Here is a 24,123-nt window from a genome sequence, read left to right as displayed (position 1 = left end):
TTTCTCTGGTGGGCAGGGCCATGCTCAGTAAATCTTTAATCCAATTTTCTGTTGATGGGTGAGGCTGTGCTCCCTTCCTAGAATTTGGTCTGAGGTGGCCCAGATCTAGAGCCTGCAGTCTCTATGGCAGGGCTGTAGGCTCTAGGGTAGAGGTAATGGTGACCTCCTCCGAGAGGACTTATGTTAGCATGCTGGACCTCCCAGGACTGCTGTTGCCAGTGCCCCTGACCCTGTGGTAGGCCACTCTCGACCCACACCTCTGCCAGAGACTCCCAAACACTCACAGGCAGTCTGGCTCAGTCTCTTGGGGGAATCACTGCTCCTTTCTCCTGGGTCCTGCTGCAAACAAGTTCTTGTTTGTACCCTCCAAGAGTCTCTGTTTCCCCAGTCCTGTGGAAGTTCTGTAATCAAATCCGGCTGAACTTCAAATTCAGATTCCCTGGGGATTCCCAGTCCCTTTGCCAGAGTCCGCAAGTTGGGAAGTCTATCGTGGGCCCTAAAACTTTTACAACAGTAGGAGAACTTCTTTCATATAATGGTTCTTCAGTTTGTGGATCACACACCCATTGGCTCTATGGTGGGGCTAATGATGACCTCCTCCAAGAGGACTTATGCCACACACACACAAACTCCTTGAGGCAAAGATTATTCACGTTTTGATCCCCACTGGGCCTTGACGCCATGGCTGAGTAAACACTTTGATATCTGAACCCTGATGCTTTTGTGAGTTTTACAAATGTTCCTAAGTGGGCAAGGAACCCTGTTGTAATCTATAAAGTGAATAAGAAAGTTAAATGGCAATATTCCCTAGTGTATTAAAATTTGATTGCAAAAATTTGATTTATGTACTTTCCAAGAGCCATCTTTTATACAAAGCAAGTCTCAATTCAAGGACTTTTCTCCCCGCAAAGTTCAAAGCTCAAACCACTGAGCCTATATTTTTCATGGTTGAGATGGTCAGGGGGTGGGGAGTGTTCACTGGAAGCTGGCTTCTGCAGACTGATTTCTTAAGTGCAACCCACCACCACTTGCATGATGATGGGCCTGATGCCCATCACTGTCTGTTAAGGAGAGAATGCTGTGCCTATAGCCTTGGTCCCAAGACAGGAAAGCTCCTAAGTCATTCCTGGCACCCTGTGTCCCTCGAGTTCACTTTAGAGGGTACCATTTGCCAACAGGACATTCCCTCATGCTCCCTGCAACCTGCTGTCCACCCAGAAATCAGCCTGATCCCCCTAAATCCACATCAGATAATGTCTCTCAGTCATTTTCGAACCTTTCAGCATTCCCTCTCATCCAAGGCAAAAACTCAGGGTTCTTTCCATGGTTTATGAGTTGGGCAAGAATATAATAGATTGCCCAGACCAGGGCACTCTGAGAACAGACAGGGCTCTGTTAATCCCACGAGGTAACAGTGTAAACCAGGATGCTGTCCTGGGACCTGGGAAGCCCTGAAAGATTGGTGCCTGTCTGCTCTACAACCTGTTTCCTCCCCTCTGCCTTCACCAGACCCCGTTGCTTCCTGACTTCTTCATACAACCACAGACCAACCCCTGGGTCTTTGCACTTGCTGTTCCCTTGCCTGGAATGCTACTCACCCACTGACACCCACAAGACTCCCCAACCTCTCACACATCTCTGATCAAGTTCTCCCCCATTCAGACAAGCCCCTGTGACCCCTCTGAGTCATCACTGGCATCTTCCTACCCTTTTATTTTCCCGCACAGCCCTCGTGCCCACCAGAGATCTTGACCCATTCCTTCGTTTATAGGCAATTGGTTTCCCCAGGAGAAAGTTAGCCTCATGAAGTAGGGACTCCACTACCCCAGGGTGGGGTATACCACAGGTGCTCAATAAACTTTCATCAGGTTCTGGGATGAATTTGAATGGGAAGGGCATTAGTACTAATCACACAACTGTGGGCCAGAGTCCCTGAGTCTTCTCATGCAACCTCTGCGCTACCTGCCAGGGTAGGACTCATTACCCCCATTTTCAGACAAGGAAGTTGAGGGTCCTTTGCTTTGTTCATCAATTGCTCACTCAGTGCCTGAAGCAGAGCAGGTATTACGTGTCAGTTCTCAAAAAGGCAGAATTCCTTATGAAATCATCCACGTGGTTTTACAGATGAGAAACCTGTGTCCTGCAGGATTCAAAACCCACCTCCCACAGCAAGTTAGCACAGCTGGGACCACTCTCAGACCCCAGGTCCCCAGACTCTCAGCCAAGCGCTGCTTCTGCAGGTCCAATCACAACCTGGATCTCACCTGGAACAGGAAACTGCTCCTGCCTCCCTCAGCACCATGGCAGGTTGCTCAGGAGCTATGCTGGTGCAATGGGGGTTAAGAGTGAGACGGGAGGGCATTTTCACATGGCAAAACTCAAAGGTGATTAAGGATGAGGGGAGCCCTGGAGAAAAAGAATAATGGGGTTTGGCTTAAGTTAAACAGAGATAAGACAACAGTGAAACTCATGTAAATTTACATATTAGAAGAGTAATTATAAGTCTTTCTTATAAATCTCTCACTTCTATAATGGGAGGCGACAGGGACTCAGCACATGAATCAGAAATGCCAAAATGACATCTATTAGGGCACCATTGTTTCTGACACTGTCATGGGGATTTTGTTGTCTTCAGCTTTGGGGCCTTTAATTAATATACAAGGCCCATTGCTGGGCTCTTAGTGTGAAGGATCTGGAGTTGAGTGGGGGAGGGGCGATCCAAACACACGGGATCATTAGGATTGTCATGATCATTATGACAAGACTTTCCTCCCTGGTGTTGGTGTATGGCGTTGTCGTGGAAACGCCAGGCTTATTAGGAACACACTCTTTTAAGGCCACTGGGATGTTGGCATCCCTTAACCAATGCCTGCTCTGTGATCACTGCCCAGTGTGGCCTTGGTGATGTGGACAAAGAACCAGAATTCCACAAGGCCTGTGATGTCTTTATTCCAATTCTTCCTCTGGCTTGCTCTCCATTGCCGCAAATAGCTCATAAAAAAAGATCACCCCCCTGGGATGTTAGAAATGTTCTACATTGCAATCTGAGTGGTGGTGACACGAGAGTGTACATATGTAAGAATCCATTGAGTCACACACTTAAGATTAAGGACACTTTACAGCAAGTATAGCTTGATTTAAAAAAAAATTTTTTTTTTAATATTCTTTTCTTACCACCAGGAGAATTTTGTCCTTTCAACAGGTGTGTGCCTTGCTCAGGTGACATCTGAAATACCATAATCAGAGGCACTGCCCCTCAAGAGGAGGCAGCACCCAGTGTCACATACTCTGGGGTATCAAGTGAGTCAGCTGTTACTAACCCCTCACCTCTGTCCAGAGAAGTCGGGATTTCTCTCCCCATTTGACGGATTGGAAACTGAGGCTCAGTGAAGCACAGTGGCTTTCCTAGAGTGAAAAGGGATCTGAGCCCAGGTCTCTGTGACCCCTTCCTAGCCACACTCTTTTCACCTTATTTGGGCAACCCTCCTTGACCAAAAGAAATCCATCCAAAAATGGGAGTTCAGAACAATAGTGTTCTAGAATCCATAGCATATGAAGAAAATCTTAAAACCAAAAAAAGGAGTGTTCTCATTTTTTAAAAAATATCACACAATAGTGAGAGTAATGAACATACTATTGCTTGCTCTGCTCAGTACCTTTAAAAAATGTTACTTGACTACATTGAAAAAACTCACAACCCATATTTCTAGTCCTAAAAATAAAATCTGACTACTCCAGGCCCATGTTCCCCTGGCATGCACTCTTCAGTTTGCCGTAGTCCCCACCCAGTCACCCTCACTCATTCGGGTGATGACCATCCTATTTGGTGGGCTGGCATTCATTCACTGTCTTACTGGGACTCATGCTCCAGTTTTTCTCTGAAGAACCACCCCTTTCTCCCTCCTTGTTCAGCTGCTTTGAATTGGGTTGAATGCAACTCTGTCTTTGGTAGTGATCATGTGGTTCAGTTCTGACCAATCAAGGCATCATGTCCATAATGATTGGCATTAGCTCAGAATTGGACATTTGACCCATTCACAGCCTATGGGTGCAATGAAACTTTGGTTGTGATTTTCTGTGAAAACAGCGTGCTAGATTTGAACCTTGCCTGGATAGCCTGGAGCTGCTGTCACCCATCTTAGAGGCATGTTCAGTCTTAGAACTGAGTCCAAGACAGAGGAGAAAAGAGCCTAGTGATAGAGAGGTGCTAGTGTCCTCATTGAACACTTGGATCAAGCTCTACCTAAAGCTAAATATCCTGGCTCTTTCTTTTGTGTGAGTCAACAAATTATCCTTTTTTTCTTTGCTTGTATAATCTATTTGAGATGGTTAGGCATCATTTGCTTGCAAGTAACAGAAAAGTCTGAATGGCTTCCCTGGTTGCTTAGACAGTCAAGAATCTACTTGCAATGCAGGAGACTCGGGTTCAGTCCCTGGGTTGGGAAGATCCCCTGAAGAAGGAAATGGTAATCCACTCCAGTATTCTTGTCTGGAGAATTTCATGGATAGAGAAGCCTGGTGGGCTATAGTCCATGGGATCCCAAAGAGTTGGACACCACTGAGCGACTAACACTTCCACTTTTCAGGCATCATTTGTTTGCATGTAACAGAAAAGTCTCCCTTAGAGAACCTCCTAGGCCAGCAGACAGCAAGATCAGGACCCAATGAGTAAAAATAACAGAAATCTAAATTTTAACTCAACAGAAAGATGGAAACTTCCAGTATGGAATTATTAATTATATGTTGTGAAATCTAAGTAAGTGTTCAAGCAGATCAAAATTTCTTAGTCTGTCAATTTGGGCAGAGGGTAGGTGGTTGGAGGAGATAATCTCAACCTTATGTTCTTTCCAACTTGCTAATCCTATGAATATCAAGAATGGAATATTCCTTGAGAAGGATTTCCTGTATACCTTAGGGAGATTCTTCTCCTACCACAGTTTTCCATTATCACCAAGTCCCAGTTGTCTCCTTCACAGCAATTATCAATGTTTTAAATTTTATTTAAATTTATTTTTAATTTTAGCTTTATACTAATATTTGCCTACTTGTTTATTTCTGTCTCCCCCCTGGGCTATAAATTCCATAAGATATTGTAAAATAATTAGCCTCCAACTAATAAAAATAAATGGAAAAAAAATTCCATAAGAGCTGAGACCTTATCCATCTTGTTTTCTTGTACCTCTAGCACCCGGTAAAATGCCTTCAGTTACTACTTTGTTGAATAATTGAGGAAATGAATGAGATCTCCCTGACTCTACATTTTCTATGGATTTACTCAGAAAAGCAGTATCCAAGCAGAACCCATAGGTCGGTAGCCACTGAATCTTCTAGTCTTAATTAAAGACATCTCATCTATGCTGTTTAACGAAAGATACCATTTTAGTAAAGGACGCTGTGTCCGCATTTTCTAGAGTAGTCTTCATCCCTAGGACACCCCCTCTTGTCTAGAGACATTTCCCCTCCTGCTTGGTCATGCAGCACAGGAGACAGCACCCCCCTTACCTCTCCCCACTGTGTTGCCATATGTTTGAGCTTTGTCACTATTCCTTAAGGCAATATAAGAAAGAAACCATCATTTACTGAGTGCCTACTATGTTCTAGGAGCTTTGCGTACTTGATCACACCTGACCCTCACAGCCACCTTACAAAATTGGCATTGTTCATCTTTATTCTACGGAGGAAGGGACAAAGGCTCAGAGAGGTCACATGACTTACCTAAGGTCAAACAGATTTCAATATTAGGACTAGGGTAGTCTGAAGTTTGTGCTCTTTCTGTTATCCTACATTTAGTTCTTAAACTTGAATATATGTGTGTATGTATGTGTATATATATATATATACACATATATATAATTTTTCCCCCCTTTCCCCATCACTCTTTTCTGAAAAGGGTCTTATCATTCTTGGGGACTAAGGTACCCCCCCCCCAACCACACACACACACATATACACACAGAGCCCAAGTTATCAGCATCTTTTTTTTATTTATTGTACTGAAGGAGTTGGAAATAACACAAGCCTGTTAAGAACTAAGGAAATTCCAAGTAAATTGAAAAAATGGGATGTTGAGAAGCACACAAAATAATTCTAAAACAATCTATACATTTCAGAACATCATGAGAGAGGCCCGAGGGTTGTGCATGAAGAAGTGTGCTCAGTAGCATCTTATACAAAATAACCAAACTCAAGTTCATTTCCTCCCCGTCTAGACCAGCCTCCTGGATCCACAAACCAAACCATATTGCCTGGGTACAGTGAAGAGAGAGAGAGAGGTTTGAGAGACAGACAGAGACAGAGAGACAGGGAGAGAGAGAGGAGAGGAGAGGACTTAGGTCAAGGTCACTTCCTCTGCTTCTGGGTTATTTGAATCAAGGAACTCATTTGGCCTCAAGCACTTAATCATTTCATTCCTCTTTCTAGTTTCATTTTGAGACATTAAGAGGAAAGAATTGCCGTGAGAGCTAAAGAGGACTTTTTCCCCTTTCTAGCTGTTGCTTCTGGATTCCCTTACCCAAGGCCCAATGCATATGCTTGGCCAGATGGCTTGGACTCTTGGCGGCAGATTCAGCTGCTCAAGAACATGGCTGTGCTTAACCTCATCAACTTGACTCAGCATCAGTTCATCCTGGGGTTGGAGTGTGATACCGATCAGTTTAATTAGTTTAATGAGGGCTGAGGGAACTGGTCCACATTTTGAATCTGTTGCACAGAACAAATCAGTTTGCCTCACTCCTGCTTGATTGTTTCAGCATTCAGAAGGCGAGTGGCTCTCATTAACCATTTTGGAAAGAGATTTTTCACTCCCGTCCTCTCCTGTGAGAAGTTGGGTGCTGTCCAGGGTATCAACATGGACTGGAGTCCAGGAACCAGGTTCTTCAAAAGGTGTGTTTCTAAACAGCACGAACTCAGAGTACACTGACTGAACGTTTAACCCACTGGGAGACTGAACTCTGTAGTGTAGAAATTCCTGCTCCAATAAAAAGCAGTGTTTGAGCTTTTTGCCTAAAGCGTGGTCTCTATAGTAGGGAGAGCTTTTGAGGTTTGAGAATAAACTGTTAGGATTTTTATATATCTATTTTGTTTTAAATTTCTACCTTTTATATGTTTTATTTTATATATATATATATATATATATCTGCATGGGGAGGGGGAATGTTCATTTTTCTTCTGAGGGGCATTGATCAGAATACTTGATCATAGATCCAGAGGGATCAAGAGGTCAGTCTGGATTCCTGGGACGGGGGAGTCATATAAAGTGAATTGATAGCAAAGCTGCTGCTGCTGGTAGTTTTACAGATGTAGGGTTGAAGGCAAGCACTAAGCCTACTGGAGAGGGAAACCTCCCTCCTCCCCCCTCACTGACCTGGACAAACACGGCATCTGGGCAGAAGAGAGGCAGACTAGGTTTGGAAGTCTTGTAGACAATGCTGAACTGAGCATGGGGATGGGGACCATAGGGGCGGATGAATGAGTTCACTCCAATCTCCAGGGCATTATGGGAAGCTCCTGACTCAACTCCATGATGTGGAGGTGTTTACTCATCAAAAAGCTCTTCGTAATAGGCGCTGGGGTCTTCCTGAGACCGAGTGACCACCTTGAACTGACGCCGGAGGAAGCCACCGTAGCGCTTCTGATTGTCCCACTTGAGCTTGGGACGGATGCGCCGTAAGAATCCCCCGTAGCGCTTGTACAGGTCCTCATGGCCCACCTCATCCCCCTCCCCTTCCCCAGCTCCCTGCCCAGTCACCTCTGAGCTCCTCTTGGGGTATTTGCGCAAAAAGCCCCCATAGCGTTTGACCTGCTCCTTGGGTTCCTCCTCATCAGAATTCCGCGCTCCAGCCTCCAGGGCACCATCGTTCAGCTGAGCATCCCCATTCAACTCAGACTCTGCACCCTCCCCCAGCCTGCCAGAGAGACCCCTGAGCTTCTCTGCCAGGCTGCTGCTTAGAGCGTTCTCCTCTGCTGGGGTGCTGAGAAGGAATCTGTTTTGTTCTAGTTCCTTCAAGTAGGGCCTGATGTGCTTGGCCGGCTCACTGCTGGACTCTTCCAAAACTGCCTTGCTTTCCAAGTCTTCCTTGCCATTGAGCCCAACAGTGAAGGGAGTGAGGAAAGACAGAAGGCCCTGGCACCTCTCCCACTCCTGAGCAGGCTGCAGGGCAGCCTGGCATTCCAGGGAGCAAACCTGCAAGAGACCCCAGAAGACCACAGTGGTAATGCCACCTCCATCAAACTGTCAAGCCACAAGCTCCTGCTCCAGAGAGTCCCCTGTCTAGTGTCTGATAAAATTAAAAAACCATTACTAAGTCCCAGGCCACCCACTTTCATGCTCCCAATGGTGCCTAAAGGTAAGTGACTTTATGCCCATGTGGAGGATGAGGAGAGATGAAACAGCTTTTCCAAGGGCCCAAGGCTACAGATGACACTGTGAAAATTGGAAGGAAGATCTTCCCATAGTGCTCTGCTGGGCTCATCCATAATCTTCTGCTTCTGACTCCAGAGGGACTACTTGGTTCCCCCAACCTTTCCTGGGTATAAAGGATGCTGCAAACATTTTATACAGAGGAATAGAAGCAATGCAGAATGGTGGAAAGAACACATATAAGAAGTTGTTTAAGGGTTCATTAAACCTGGGATGACAGTATCTACTTCAAAAAAGTAGTGAGGACTCAAACATGATGATGATGGTATTGATAATAAGAGTGACCACAGTGACAATACTAGACAGTACTGGAACTTGAACCCATGTTCTAATGCCATGAGTCATCATACTTAAGCACTGGGCACTTCTGAGATCAAACCAATACATGGTGCGCTGTGTGCATCTCAGTGAAGAGTGGCTAGACTTAATACTTTGCATCATCAGCTCATGGAATCACTCCCATTTTGCATGCAAGGAAACTGAGGCTCAGAGAGGGGGTTCCAGGGTCATGGAACTAGAAACTGGCAGAACCAAAGCCCATGTCCTGTCCACCACAGCCTTGAAACTTTATTACAGCTATCTGTTGTTGTGGGAGAGGCACAGGGAGGAGCTTGATTCAAAGTAAAGCCAGCAAGGCCAGCCAAGCGGTGGTGTAAAGAGCTCCTTCCAGGAGATTGACTAGATTTGGGAATGCCCATCAGCCTGGTTGTGAGAAGCCCTGAAAAGTTCATCTTGGGCTGCCAACACCCAAAGTCAACACCACCTCATGAACGACATTCCTTGTTATCAGGCAACAGGCTCCCTGGAAACCTGATCTTTGCTCCCAGACCTGAGTGTGCCTATGGCAGTAAGGTCTGGGGAGGGAACAGGAGTCTGGAAAACAACTGTCCATTGCTGCCCAGACTGACCACAGGGCAGGATGTATTCTTCACAGTCTGGGATGAGCCTACAGAACAGGCTCACAGCTGCCCAGGCGTGCTACCTCCTCTCTCTGGGCTCCACACACGGACTGTCCCTTCCATGCACTCTGGCATTGAGGAGCCTTGCCTGAAACTCACCAGGGGGTTGATGGGTTGGGGCTCATCCTGTGTCTTCACAGCACACAAGGAGCACTGGGCCGGGCAGTCCGCTGAGACAGAGGGGAGTGCGAGCAGGCAAGCAGCCAGTACCAGCCCTTGCCACACCATTCTGTCTTGGCTCTTCCTGCTGGAGAGAGAGAAAGAGGAAATGAAATCTGTGATCGCCTACTCTGTGGGGTGTGTCCTTAGCCTGCAAAGCGAACTCTTGCTGGCAGCACTGCACTGCAAGGCAACCATTCTTGTTCCCATTCTACAGCCAAGAAAGGAGGAGCAGTGGGTGCCCAAGGCCAGTGGTCAAGGAAGGGAACTAACATGCTGAGTGCCCCAGTGTACTAGGAGCTTTCCTACATGCTCACATTCAAGCTGCACAATAGTTCTTAATGTGGGTTGTACCGTTAGACAGATAGGAAAGTGGAGGCTCAGAGAAGGTAAGCGATTGCTCACACAGCTAGGAAGTGGACAAGGATTGAAACCCATTCTGACCATTCACCAAGCTAGAAGACGTGGCTATCTGTTTTTCTGCATTCTCTGAAGCTTCTACCCCCTGCCCGTCTCCCCCATTCCCCAGGTTGGCCCCAGCCCAGTCCTTTCTGCTGTGGACATTTCCCACGCCAGCACTCCTCCTTGCCCCAGCCATGGCTCCACCTTCACCGATCTCCATGCTGGTCCCCCCTGCCCACCTTGAAATGCCCTTCTTGGTATATCAATTCCAGAATCAGAACCATTGGATTGGGTCAGGCTGGGCCCTTCTCCTAAATGTCAGAAAAGTGAAGTCACTTAGTCGTGTCTGACTTTGTGACCCCAAGGACTGTAGCCTACCAGTCTCCTCCGTCCATGGGATTTTCCAGGCAAGAATACTGGAGTGGATCGCCATTTCCTTCTCCAGGAGATCTTCCCAACCCAGGGATTGAACCCGGGTCTCCTGCATTGTAGGCAGACGCTTTACCATCTGAGCCACCAGGGAAGTACTAAATGTCAGAGACACCCTCAATTCTAACCCTATAGCCAGCTCTTCAACTCTGCATTCTGACCACATTTAGCTACTTGTAAATCCCCTAATGAATGGAGCAGTGCCTGTCCCACCTCTGGCCCTTTGCACATGCTAGGGCCAGAGAATCCTCCTAGAAAATCCTCTTCCTAGGAACCCCTCCTGTCCTCTCCTGTTATCTGTCATTTTGGTCCTAGAGTAGATGTCATCTCCTCCAGGCAGCTTCCTCTGATCTCTTAGGTGGAAGGGATGTTCCTCCTTTGTATTTTTCCAGAGATTTGTGCCTCCTTTTTTAAACTATTCCACTACTCAGTAACTACCTATGTGAGTCTTTAAACTTTGGTTCCACGAAGGCAGGAGCTGTGACTTGTTTTCATCTCTGAAACACTTTCTCTGTGTTCCCCAAACATGCCAGGTTTGCCCCTACCTCAGGGCCTTTAATTCCCTGTTTCTCCATCTGTGGTACTGTGGCCTCAGATTTTTACCTGGCTCACTCCTTGTAAACTAAATGAATACAGTGTCACATCACCTGGGAGATGTTTGCTGACCCGCGGGTTTAGCATGGCTTCCTGGTTCCTCTTGCATTCCTGTGCTTTTGTTTTCATCGGAACACTCACCATCTCAGACTATCCTACTGTTCGATGCTTGTCATTGTTTATTACATCTCTCCCCTAGAATATTAGCTCCCTGCAGGCACAGACCTTAACTGGCGTGTTCCCCACTATAACCCAGCACACACAACTCTGACCAGCAGATAGTAGGCCCTCAATAAATCCTAAGCAGATGAATTAATGCTTCACAAAGAGTCTATTGAAAGCTGTTCCTTTCATAGCTAACTCCTTATAAACCAAATATCAAGATGCAAAGCTGCCAAGGAGGAGCACAGAACTGGAAATGGGCAGGGCTGCAACACACTCTCCAGCCTGGTCCCTGTAATCTGTTGCCTCCGTCGCCGCTCTCAGAGACAGCTGTCCTCCTCCCCGCTCCATCCCCCAGATCCTCCTGCACAATGCCCTGTTTGCTCAGGTGAGGAGGGGGAGTTATGAGATTCCACCTGTGGCTCCAGGGCTCCATGCCATAGCCCAGAACTGGTCTCAGAGCACACAGGAGGTTTCCCTCTAAAGCATGCCTGATGAGGAGCCCAGCCACCATCGAGGTGCTTCAGGCCTTGACTGAGCCCCTACGTCTGTTGTCTCATCTATCCATGCCCAGTGAGAAGGACACTTCCAGTTCTGTGAGTTCCCCATGCCCTCCAGTGAGTGGTGAAAGTGGGGTGCAGGCCCATTCTCTTTGACTCACCACATGTGTGCTTGTAATGACTACAGGTTCTAGAACCACTTTGATTTATTAACAGCTGAAACCTCCACGAGGTCCAGAGGGCCCCATGCACAAGGCTTTTTCTTGTATATTATTCCCAACCCACCTGCCAGTTGTAAGAGGTGGGCATTCTTAGCCCCACTTTGTAGATGAGAAAGTTGGTGCTCAGAGAGGCTTGGCAAATCTCCTGAGGCCACACAGCGATCAAAGGTGAGAACTCAGGCTCATCTGCCTCTCTTGAGGCTGGGCTATTTCTGTTCTCCTAGGTACAGAAGCTCAGAGAAAAAACCTCACGTAGGCGGGCCTGTGTCCATCCACGCCGCTCTCCTTCCTTGAGTTTTTCTCATGCTCTATCAACTGCTGAGCGGATTTGGGTTCCAGGTCAGTGAGCTGTGCTGTTTATGTGCAGATATAAAGCAGCAGCTCATGTTTTCCTCCTATCAGCGATGGCTGGGCTGGCCTGGTACAAGATTAGCAAGGTCTTGCTCATCCACTGGGGATGGGCAGCAGCAACGCCCTCTTACTCCTGGCTGGAAGCTTTCTGCTCGGTGGCTACAGTAGGAAGCTGGATTTGAGATCTCACTGTCCCACGCAAATACAGTGACAGCATCCCTTTCTTTCATCCATTTCCTTTATATCCAGCAAGGATCATTCTAGCCGATTTGATGGTTAGTGAGCACTCATGATATTCTGAGTAACTTTCATGAATGAACTCATTTATACTCACAGCAACTGTGTGTGGTGGGTACTATTGTCATGCCCACTTCACAGACGAGAAAACTGAGTTAAGACACCTGCAAAGACTCCACAGCTAGTTAGCAGAAAAGCTGGAATTTGCACCCAGGCAGTCTGGCTCCAGAGCCCACCTTCCTAACCACCAGGTATGGCCCCAGCTCCTTCAAGGCACCCCAGCCTCCAGCTCCTTCCTCCTGCTTCCAGAACAGCCTCTAATCTTGTCCCCCGAGAACCCTCCACAGGCAACCAGAGGACAATTCTGAATCCAGTCTGACTGCACCCTGCCCTGCATTTGGCTTCTCCATCAACTTTGAGAGGACCTGCCCCTTAGCCAGGCTGTCCAGGGCCTTCCTGCCAAGGAGAGCCACCATTGACCCGGCTTACCACGTGCTGGGCCCTCTGCTGAGTCCTGTGTGTGTCTCAGTATAAGGGGTGCTCGTAATAACCCCCTAAGGCTGGGACCAATATTCTCCCCGTTCTACAGGGAGTAAGTAGAGGCACAGAGAGATCACATCTAAGCAAGCAGCCCCAGCAAGGACACGCAGGCAGGCTGGGTGTGCGCGCCATCTGACCTGGGCCTGACCACATCACCTGCAGCTCGATGAGAAATGCCCTCTGTGCCCTGTCCCCCAAACTTTTGCACATGGAGCACCTTTATCACCACCTCCACACTCCTGTCTCCCTCTGACCTGCCTGCCTCTCATTGTTCTTTAAAACTCAATCTTAGTTACCTCCTTCAGGAAGTCTGTCTAGGTTAGGCTTCTCCTTTGACTGCTCACAGCTCTCCGTGTATCACACAACTGCCTCCTTCTGAGTTCCCTGCCAGGGCAGACTCTAAGTGCAGAGGCCCTGAGGTGAGAGAGGCTGTGTGTGAGGATGACAGGAACAGCGTAAGGGAGGAGACAGGAGACCTGGGCAGAGGCCGCATGGTGTCAGCCCTTGCAGGCCAACGTGCAGCTTGCATTTCATTCTAATGTAATGGGAAAACTAAGGAAGTTAGATTGTTAAATGAATGAATGAACGGATGATGTCCCCTGCACCGAATGCAGAGCTAGAACAGGAACAAGAAGAGCACACATGTGTAGAATGAATAACAGGCAACCCTGCATCTCTCAGAAACCCAGTTTGAATTTTTCTGACTCACACTTCTGTGCCCCCAGAGAAACCTCACGGGTCCACAGGATGTCTAAAACCAATACCTGCTAAAGAAATTCAGCAGATGTTAATGAAACCATAGGAAGAGGTGGGGGCAGGCCAGGGGGAAGAGAAGAGGCAGGTAGGAAAGGGGAGAGAGGAAGAAGGGGAATGAGACCAAGGGAGTGAAGTAAGGGAAGGAGGGGACAGGGAGGAAGTGAAAACCAGTCAGAGACAGAACAGGGAGGGAGAGAGGGGGAAGTGACTAGAGACACAGGAGCAGCGGAGAGAGAGGCAAGGCTGTCGAGGGGAAGACACAGAAAGAGCGGATGGGGGTAGAGGAGGAAACAGGGGGAGTATGAAGGATCCATTCCAACTTCACTTGGGCTACAGCAGATGGAAAAGAAAAAGGCAAAAAGGGGTAATAACATAGGACCTCCAACATTGGAGAAACAAACCAAAAAGAGGTGTTGAATGAATTAACTGCCGCGTGTAGAGACCCTACCATGTACTGTTGCATTGAGAGCTCTCTGTTCATGGTCACATCGATCCTCAGTGCCAGGCTGTGTGTTACCACTTTACATGCATTATTCTCACCCTCACAACACTCATGCTTGCATACCCACTGTATGTGGGACAAGACTGAGGGTGGGAGAGAAGTTCCTTGCCCAAGTTTCCTTGGCTTGTTAGGGGGAGAGTTAGGCCTCCGAATGGATCTCTCTGGTGTCTAACAGCAACACATCAGCCCTGAGGTTTTCCTAAACCATCCTGCTTCCTTCCTTGTGTAGGATAAACAAATTATTGAGCAACGTCAGTTGAGTCCCCCCAGGGAGCCTTTTCGCCTTTGCTGTGAGGATTAGCTTGGAAGTCATACATCAGAGATAGCCCTGCCGGCTCATTCTTGACTTGGGAGGAGGCAGGAGAAAAGGAACTTGGCTGTTCACCTCTGTGTGAGATGCAGAAGTGAGTCTGCTGAATGAGCTCAAGGGGCAGTGAGTCAGCGCACAGACCCCGGGGAGGGGGCTGAGATGGGGGGCTTGCATAGTCTATGGTGAAGGAGCCTCAGAAGGGTCTCCCAAAGGGAAACTTCTGCACTTGCTAGTTTAGGAAGCATTTCCTCAGCCACCACCTCCAGGCACAGTATGACAGCCCAGCCAGGAAAGCAGGGGCTGGCGGGGGAGGAGGGTGACTCTCCCCTAAGGGAAAAGGACACTTTGGACTCGTCAGCCTCCATAATCACATGATCCACTCCTAATAAATTTTTCACTATATGTATACATCCCACCATTTCCGTTTCTCTGGAGAACCCTGATTCATACACCATCCGTTTGTTTATAGCGTGTCTTGTGACAAAAGCACAGCTGAGCATTGAAACAGATGCCAGACTGCCCATAAGTGTAACTGTCTGGTCTTTTACAGAAAAAGCTTGCTGACCCCTGCTTTCATTATTTTATAGCCATTTTATAAATCTAATTATTCTAATAGTTTTGAAGCTGATTTTCTTGGGGAAATCAGAGAGAAATCGTCCCCTTCTCCAAGCCCCCGTCTTCTCATCTGTCAGTGGGTTGCATGTCACCTCCCCGTCGTGGCTCCATTCGGGCCCCTGGATGGTCCCAACAAAGGCCAGCGCACCATAGATCTTTCTTCATCAAGGGCCCAGAGTTCCTTCAAAGGGAAGGGACTGCTTGCCCTCTTCTCCCCTCTCAATATTTCTACCTTATAGTCAGAGGACTCTGAGGAGCAGCGAGCTTTTTCATTTAAAAAGCCAGCAAGGAATAATAATGGCTTGATTTAACATCGCAATTATCTCTCTGAGCACTTTATCGCATATGATTATCCCTATTTGATAGAAGAGGAAATGGGAAAAGGTAGAAATGAAGTCACTTGTTTAAGGTCACATCATGAGTCAGGAGGGAAATGGAGACAGAATTGGAGCCTCCCACACCCAGGCCATGACTCCAGCAAGCGCTGTGCTGCCACTTTGGGCCAGACCCCAGTCTCCCATGGACCCTCCAGGGCAGGTGCTAGTATTATAGGCTCAGGTTCCTGGTGGAAGAGTGAGGACCCTGTGACAGAGCCCCCCACACCCCACCCCAAGGCCCAAGCAGGTGTGTAGCTGAGACAGGATTCTGAGTCCTCCTCATGCCCTTCTGAGGGCACAGCAAGGGGCCTGTATCTCAACAACAACATCCTTTAGCAGGATCTGGTAGACTGGGCACTATTAGCCCATCTACTAGGTGGAAAAACAGAGACTTGGAGAAGCAAAATGACTGGGCCAACAGGCCAGGCCACAGGGAGCAGGCTTGCTTAGCATCAGCCTGAGGCTCTGCTCCACAAACCGCCTGAACTCTAGGCACGATCACGGTCCTGAAGATCAGACTGTTCCAGGAATTCGACCCTACTCGAAAATACATAAAGTTCACCTTTGTGGGTCTCCAGTGGGCTGGCTAACAGAATCCCCCCAAACTGGAAAATAGCACTTTTGTTAGGCCTTTAGAGTCATTAACAAAGAATGGATCATCAACCTAGAGGTTAGACAGGGGGACCACCCTGCAAACCATGGTCATGACTGGATCATTAAGTATAGTTTTGAAAGAATGCTTTTTGAGAGCAGGATTCCTATGGAATTCTGACCTTTTGTTATCGGACACAATTAAGAGATGGGGAGAAAAGCAGTGGAGGGTGGACAGAGAGATGGAGGTGAAAAGACAGACAGAGGGAAGAGAGGATGAGAAGCAAGGAGAGTGGCCAAGGGCTGCATATGGAGAGAAAGAGATGAAGAGCCTAGAAAAGCAGAGAGTAAGATGACAGGCCATGAGGGAAAAGAAAATACAGAGAAGCAGCAGAGATGGGGAGAGGGTGAATGGAAATGAGAGGGAGAAAGTATAAAGAAGAGGAAGGCTGAGGAGAGGGGACAAGAGGTGGGATGGAGAGAAAGCAGAGAGCCTTGATCAGGAGGTTGGTCTCCTATGTGAATCACAAACACCAATTCCCTTCTCCAACAACCCTCTGTTCTGCCCTTGTATTTCTAGTGGCCAGTGGACCAGAGGTCCAATCACACAATGATTGCTCTGTAAGATCTTGTCAGGTTAAATCAAACTGTCCAATAATAGGCCAAGGGACTCAATGCTGATGAACACATTGCCCCTGGTGAGGAAGCCTGTGGCCTGCCGTAACCACTCCGGCCAGTGGGATGGCTAGAAAGATCCAGGGAAAGGCCTCCTGAGCCAAGAGATGTGCCTCATGGCCCTGGGCCATTGCCCTGCCCCCAGGAGCATCCATCTGGACCCAGGCTGGAGGGATTAATGACATCTAACTTCATAGTAGCCAGGGACACTTCTCCATCTCCAGGGCCTGATCCTGGGCTTACCTGAGTGCCTCCAGCGATGTTTACTGCCTGTCACAAAGGCCAACTCTGTCGCAGTGAAATCGTTTTAGCCCTTTGTCAGATCCAGTGAGATTAGCCAACATTTATGGGCTGGGATGAGGGAAAATGGTGAAAGATATCAGCTAGCTGACTGCACTTTCTCAGACATGCGATGGAATCAAATCACCAACTATTGATCCTGCTTGGAAGATGGAAGACATCTAATAAATACAATAATTGTGCAAGAATGACCCAAGAGGTGGGCAGTGGGCAGGGGTGGGGGAGGGGGCGGTGTGGAGAGAGGATCAATCAAGAAGACACTTCAAACCTAAGGCAGGAGCTGAAGATATAATGTCTTCTGTTGGTGTGGAGAGAAGAGGGAGGGCAGGGAGAGGAGTGCTGGCCCCGCAAACAGAAGTATTAGACGCTGCATCATATTTCTTGGATGTAATGCACAGCGTGATGGAGTGGGATGATAGGTTGGGGGGAGGGGATGGCTCCATTTCTGAAACTTTGAGCAGTGAAAACTTGAGGAGTCACACTAGCATTTACTGAGTACCTAAATGCCGGGCATCTTATTGTACCCCATGAGAATCTCACAATAACCTCAGGAGGTAAAATCACTGTCCTTATGGCTCAGAGGAGCAATTGCTCAGTAGGGAGTGCTCCTGTGCCCAGTCACACAGCAAAATGAGTGGTGGATCTGGGACCAGAACCCAACACTGTCTTGGGTGTTGTGAGATGCCCATTTAGATGTCAAATGAAAAATTCCTGGCTCCTGAAGACCCTAATTCCTCTCCATATGCTTAAGGGGACCAGCCTCAGAGCTGGTCCCTTTGCCCACTCTACTAAACAATGTGCTTGATTCTGCTAAGAAGTCTCCGTGGTATCCCCTCCCAGCTGTAGTGGAAACACAGGATTCACCTGCCACCCATCACACCTCTAGCTCCTCTGGGGCAAAGCAGTGGGCTTGAGATCCCTTCAGCAACCTCCCCCAGGCGGCACAGCTCACCCGGCTAGGGCTGCTGCAACAGCTCCCCTACGCAGATCTCAAAGCCTGGAGATAAATGACCTGTAAAAATAGAACAAAAGACAAGGTGGGGTGGGACTGGGGGGGGAGAAGGTGAGGGAAAGGAGATGGAAGGTGCAGCGGTGGCACAGGGGCGCGGGGGGCGGAGAAAATGGAGAGAAGAGGATTGACATTCTGTAACGTTTGGCAACAGATCTTCACTGGAAAGCCTGTCAAATTAGAAAGACAAGACTTGTGTATTTTCCCAACCCTTGGGAAAAAAGTGGTAATGAAGACTTTTGGTCTGTGGGAAGGAAACTGAAATCAAATCCAATAACCTGAAGAGGTTGTTTCTCTTGGGAAGCTTGGAGGCTTAATTAAGGAATGTTTGTAAAGCTTGGAGATTCTACACAAAAGATACCCAGGAAAAAGTCTGAGGTCACAGAATTTACTATTCAATCTGGGAGTCATCAGCAGGTTCCCACCACCACCCCTGAAGCTCACCAGCCTTTTTTGCGAATCAGACCTTGAGATTCAATAATATTTCTTTGAATGCAGATATCTTTTTACCAGAGCAAATGTCTTTCCCATCCGAGTTTCCTCCCCACCTAGCCTTGACTCCTCTGCCTATAATTTACAAGAAAGCAACAAGTCCTCTCAAAGTAAGACTGACAAGAAACATCCTGCTAAGCCTATGTCTCCTGGCATGCTATCATTCTCTCTGCCTGTTCCCTCCCAACAAAACAACCCCAAACTTCACTTCTGTGTAAAATCACATCATAGGAAGCCACTCAAGTCAGCACCCTGTCAGCAATTAAACACGATCCGAAAAGAATGAAAAGGCTGAACTTGGTTGTACATTGATGTACATGATACATGGTAAATGCCAGAGCTCTGACATCTCGTTAATGTCCCCAAGCTCTTGTTCTGTAAGTCCAGCGAGAATCACTGACCTTTAAAATTACCCTGATGATCTAAACCTTTCATTTCCTTCACCCAGGGCATCCTGCTCTCACATGGACACCGCTGTGGAGAGGCAGCCTGCCAGAAGAAGAAGCACCCCGCAGACAAAACCGAGGGGTGGTCCTCTTGGGAAGGAGCAACCCACCTGTTCAAGACAGGGCTGTACAGAGAAGGAAATTCTGAAGAGCAGTCTGTCTCGAACTGACCTGGCTTTTGTAAACTAACCGCACAACTCTTACTACCTCTGCCGGACAGTCAGACCCAAACCTGAAATTCCCCAGCCCAAGCTCCCACCTTCTCCAGGTTCAGAGAATCAGGAAAAAATAAATAAAACCAAGAGAGAGGGTTGCAGCACCCTCTGGATATTACCTGTGTTCCTCTTTGTCCCTGGGCAGCTTCAGGCCCAGCAGGTCGGAGGGTGGTGGCAGCAGGTGACTGGTCCAAGGCTCAGGGGTTATCTTGACTCCGGCTCAGAAGGAGGTGCCAAAGAGGCAGCTGTGCGCACAGCCAAAGCCCCTTAGAATGGCAGTTCTGGTGCCTCGGCCCCCCTTTTATGGACTAGAGCCTCCTCCTGTCACTCAGACCTTGCTCAGCGCACGCTGCTCAGAGCCAATGGGGAAGTAGCTCAGAGCAGTCAGAGGCGCAGACCCCCGGGCCCTTCAACTCGAACTCCCTGGGCCCCACACAATAGGCTTCTCTTCGTGACAAGGGATGTGGGGGAGGAAGGCAGCCGCGTTGGGAGGGGGGTGGATCCTGTGTGTAGTGCTGTTTGTCACTTGAAATCCGGCCACTTCAGTCTTTGATGCATTTCCAGGAGAGTGTCACAGAAAAAAAGAGAGAGAGAGGTGGGGAAGGACAGAGCCAGGAAGAGTTAGAGAGACAGAGAGAGACTCAGAGAGAGAGAGAGACGGGGATATAGAGACCGATGAGACCGAGAGAGAGACAAAAAGACAAACAGATATGAAGACAGAAAGAGACAAGAGACAGAGAGAGACAGAGTCAGAGAGAGACAGAGAGATAAAGAGACAGATGGATACACAGAGAGAGTCAGACAGAGATAGAGAGGCAGATGGAGAGCGAGAGAAACAGACAGACAAACAGATATGGAGACAAAGAGATCAAGAGACAGAGAGAAACAGAGAGATAAAGAGACAGATGGACACAGAGTCAGACAGACAAACAGATAAGAGACAGAGAGAATCAGAAAGATACAGAGACAGAAGGAGACAGAGGGAGAGAGTCAGAGAAACAGAGAGCAAAACAAAGATTCAGAGAGAATCAGTGACAGAGAGAGACCGTGTCGGAAGACAGGGAGCATTACAGACAAAGCAGGGAAGAAAAGAGTCCGAGAAACACAGACACACAAGGAGAGTGTCGATGGTCAGAGAGAGGAAACCCGGAGAGACAGTCAGAGGAAGAGAGATAAAGCGGCCAGGACAGAAGACAAACTCAGAAGCCACACGAGGAACAGATGCAGAGACGGAGGCTATGAGAGTCCTGTGAGAAGAAAGGGAAGAGGCAGGGGAAGCCAGCAGGGGCGTGAGTGGCCCTGCGCTGCGTGCTGTGGTGGCTCCGTGCCTGGCTGGTGCATGTGTGTCCTGGAATGTTTTTTGTGTGTACATTTGCCTGCCACTGACAGTCGACTCTGGTACATGCCTGAGCTGGTGCCAGGCGCAACCAGCCCTGGCAGATGCACAGCCCTTCCCCAGCAGCCAGGAGCCGCAGTTTATTTTTCTCTGTCGGCAACACAGAAGGAATATCATGAAATCCTCCTCAAAATCTGGGCTACAGGGTGCCTTTGCATGCACTATGGGCGGGGAGCAAACCCACCTCGTGTGCACCCTCAGCCTGTGCGGGGAGCAGTTTGAAGACTGCACCTTTCGTGGCTCCAGATACCTTCCAGCGTGTAGGGGAGGGGGGGTCTCTAAGTTTGGAAGAGAACACGCTTCTCCCCTCAGTCAGCTGCAGATAAGCAGTTGATGGTGGGCAGCGCCGTTGTTTCAGAGGTCAGGAGGGGCTGCCCATTTCACAAGAACCTATGCTGTGTTGGGCAGTTAGCCGGTGTTGCTCAGTTCAGTCTCCATGACCTGGCCAGGTAGTGAATATTATTTCCATTTTGCAGATGAGGAAAAGGAAGCTTGAGGGCTGAGAAACTTGCTCAAAGACACACAGCAAGTAAGTCACCAAGCAAGGATCCAAACCCAGGTTCATCTGACCCCTTCCTTGGACCTGAAGCCTTGACTCTGCCTACCCTGGAGAGCGGGGAGCAGGAGCTTCCTTCCCTGGGACTGTCCCTCCATCTGCACAGTGTAGCAGAGGCTGTGCCTAATACTATTTAGGTTGTGGATTTGACTCCCAGCTCTCGCTCATGAGGGGAGAGACCCTAGACAAGTTTCCAGCCTCAGCTTCAGTTTGCTCACCTATAAAATGGAGATAGCAGCATCTAGATAGTGTGAGGCTGAAACAAGAGATGTGCCACAGAGCGCATGATGAGGGTTCCGTGACCATGGGTCCTGATGATCAATAACGTCATTCCTGCCCTGACACCCCACGGTTCTCCAGGGTATCATCTTCTCTCAGCACCCAGTTCATTACAAGCTGGAAGATGCAAGGGGCTGTTCTCTGGGCACCGACTATGTTTCAGACACTTCTGCACGGCTCATTGTATCCTCACAACAAGCAAACAGGTGGTGTGGATACCACAGTGCATCCTTGAACCCCTTAGGCAGCTGAAGTTCAGGGAGGCCCCAGACACACAGGGAGGGGGGAGGAATTGAACCCAGTCCCTCAGCCCCCAAGCTCAGATCCCTCACATTCCCCTCCAGCCTTGAGAGGAGGCTTCCCTCCTCCCTTCCAGAGAGGACTCTTTGGATCTGATCTTGTCCTCCTTTCTGTCCTCATCCCTTTTCCCAAACAGCGTGTTGGAGCTGACAGGCAGATGCAAAGACCCGGGGTACCCTGGTTGAGTGAGTGAGTTAGTGGCCACTCCTCAGGCCGCTTCCCTGCCTGGCAACCCAGAGGGATTGGCTAGAGGCTGTTCACTGCCACCTGAGTATCTGGGACCTGCAGTAGCTTCTTTACCCTCAAGGCCAAGTCCTCACCCCAATGGCTCTCTGTCTTCTTATTGCTCACCATCACCTCCTCCCCCTCGACCCTACCTCTAGAAGCTCTTGGTAATAACCTTGAACAGACAAAGGCCCTAAGACATGGATACCCATTCCTGAAAGCCAGCAGGCACTGGAAGAATAGAGGCATAGGGCCTCTCTTGATTTTTGTTCATCATAAAGAGAAGTAAAAACAGCAGGCATGGAGATCCTGTGAATAGTCCTGCTTTAAGTCATTAATGTTTCATATCCTTCCCCCTCAGAGTCTGTTGTCCGCCTTGACAGCAAACAGTTCATTCACTTGCTTTTCTTTTCCTTCCTTACGCACATACAGGACAAAGCCAGGAACAGCCTTCTCCCCTATCCTAGAGGAGCTTGTCACAAAACTCCCCCGCTCTGGGCTCAGCGATGCTCCATCACATCACAGACCCCACGGCAGCAGCACGTGGGATGGGAAACCATAGAACTGGAACAAGCTAACTTGGGCTCGAATCCCAACGCCCCCGCTTACTCTGGTGGTTACTGGTGGATACATGGCCTCCTTCAGTCCCCGAGTCTTCTGGGGACCAGGGACAGCACCTACCTTGTGCAGGGTCAGGAGTACCCCCAGTCTCTGCCGTGTCTTCAGGGCACACATCTCTGATTCAGATCTTGACGTGAACCAAAAACAAAGGCGGAAGAGAAGAAGGTATTTGTAACCACCAGTCCTCAAACCATTCTGTTAGGGAGGAATAAGGAAGAACTTGGCAGGAGATAGAAAAGTGAAAATATAAAGGCAGCTTCTTAAGGCCACCCATCATGCCAGGCCCTGTTGTCAACTGTTCACAGTTATTAACACACTTGATTTTTCCTAACAGCCCTGCAATTAGAATGTGATCCCCACCCTGCTTTAGGGAACAGAGGCTGTGTGAAGCTTCAAAGTTGTGCAGATAGAACATAGCAGAGCCCCGCCTGCATGGCCTCAAGCCAGGCCGTGGACTTCAGACCTGTGCCCTGACCCAGGCTGGACCACTTCCCAGCCTTTCCCCACCCTGGCTCCGTCTCACTCATGGAGATCTGTGTCTTTCCTTTATCCACCTGTTGCCCTGGAAGGTGGGAGCAGCTGACCGTGGGTCACTCAGGAGGATTCCAGGGAACTGAGTCCCCACCCTCTGCTCAGCTTCCAGTCTTCACTCTGCAATGTGCCTGGCAGGGCTCTCGGAGGACCCACACCAGCTGCAGGCTGCATGGCCGCCACGGGACAGGCAAAGTCAGAGCCTGTGCTTGAGGTGGAGCAATGCTCAGTCTCTCTCTCTCTCTTACTCTCATATTGAAATGTAACAGTGTGTTTGGCCCTAGAAGTGCAATGCATAGTGTGCAATTCTGCCTTCTCTGTGCTCATAATCCAGGTCAGGGGCCGAATGTAGGAACAGGCCACTCTTAGAGGTGTGACGAGTACAGGGCTGGAAGGAGACCAGGATCACTGTGGGAAGACAGAAGAGCCTGGTGGGGGGCGGGGGAGGAGCAGAGTCTGGGAGGTGAGAGCCAGGTGAGCTGATGCAAGAGTAGGAAATGTCCAGCAAAGGGAAGGAAGGGCATTGTGGGCAGAGGCCTGGAAGCAAGGAGAGTTGAGGAGAAGCCATCCTTGACTTCCCTCTTTCTCTGGCCTCACACCCAAGTCATTGGATGTCTTCACTGTTTGTGGCTCCGTCGCCCTGGTCTGGCCCCCATCACTTCTGTCGTGGATGACAGCTCCAGCCCCACTGGCCCCTCATTCCAGCTTTAGCCCCTACCTATTACTTGAGTCTTCAGCAACCTGAGGGATACTTTCACAAATGTAACTCAGATTATACTATACTCCTGTTTAAAACACTCCGGTGGTTTTCATCTCACTTGGAATACGATCCACACTCCTCACCTGCAGGGCCCTCTCTCTGCCGACCTCCCGCTTCCTGCCCGCTCACTGCTCAGCAGCCACCCCGGCTCCCGGCTGCTCCTCAAACAACCGAACACATTCCTGCTGCGGAGA

At 48.8% G+C, this 24,123-nt stretch overlaps 1 protein-coding gene and 1 non-coding gene across 3 annotated transcripts; both read right to left on the bottom strand.

The window, feature by feature from the left end:
• Window positions 1–5,982: 5,982 nt before the first annotated feature.
• On the bottom strand, window positions 5,983–19,688 carry PDYN (prodynorphin). Of its 2 annotated transcripts, none has more exons than XM_061125780.1 (3): window positions 19,381–19,688; window positions 9,478–9,625; window positions 5,983–8,182 (listed from the first exon to the last, which is right to left on the bottom strand). In XM_061125780.1, the coding sequence occupies exons 2-3, from the start codon at window positions 9,604–9,606 to the stop codon at window positions 7,535–7,537; spliced, it is 777 nt and encodes a 258-aa protein (XP_060981763.1). In that variant the 5' UTR covers window positions 9,607–9,625; window positions 19,381–19,688; the 3' UTR covers window positions 5,983–7,534. The 2 variants fall into 2 exon arrangements, with proteins under 2 accessions (XP_060981763.1, XP_060981764.1); XM_061125781.1 differs by having other exon boundaries at window positions 9,478–9,622.
• On the bottom strand, window positions 10,391–10,462 carry TRNAC-ACA (transfer RNA cysteine (anticodon ACA)). The gene has a single exon. It is a non-coding gene; the product is annotated as a tRNA-Cys (tRNA).
• Window positions 19,689–24,123: the final 4,435 nt, after the last annotated feature.

Source organism: Dama dama, chromosome 23, assembly GCF_033118175.1.
Source record: "Dama dama isolate Ldn47 chromosome 23, ASM3311817v1, whole genome shotgun sequence".
NCBI lineage: Eukaryota > Metazoa > Chordata > Mammalia > Artiodactyla > Cervidae > Dama > Dama dama.
The sequence above is the reverse complement of the archived record's forward strand: the minus strand, read 5'-3'. Positions and strand labels throughout refer to the sequence as shown.

Excerpts from the sequence above, each read along its gene's own strand:
- PDYN (XM_061125780.1), bottom strand. The coding sequence starts at position 9,606 with ATGGTGTGGCAAGGGCTGGTACTGGCTGCTTGCCTGCTCGCACTCCCC. Across the intron at positions 8,183-9,477 it reads CCCAACCCATCAACCCCCTG|GTTTGCTCCCTGGAATGCCA; the intron begins GTGAGTTTCAGG and ends GGTCTCTTGCAG.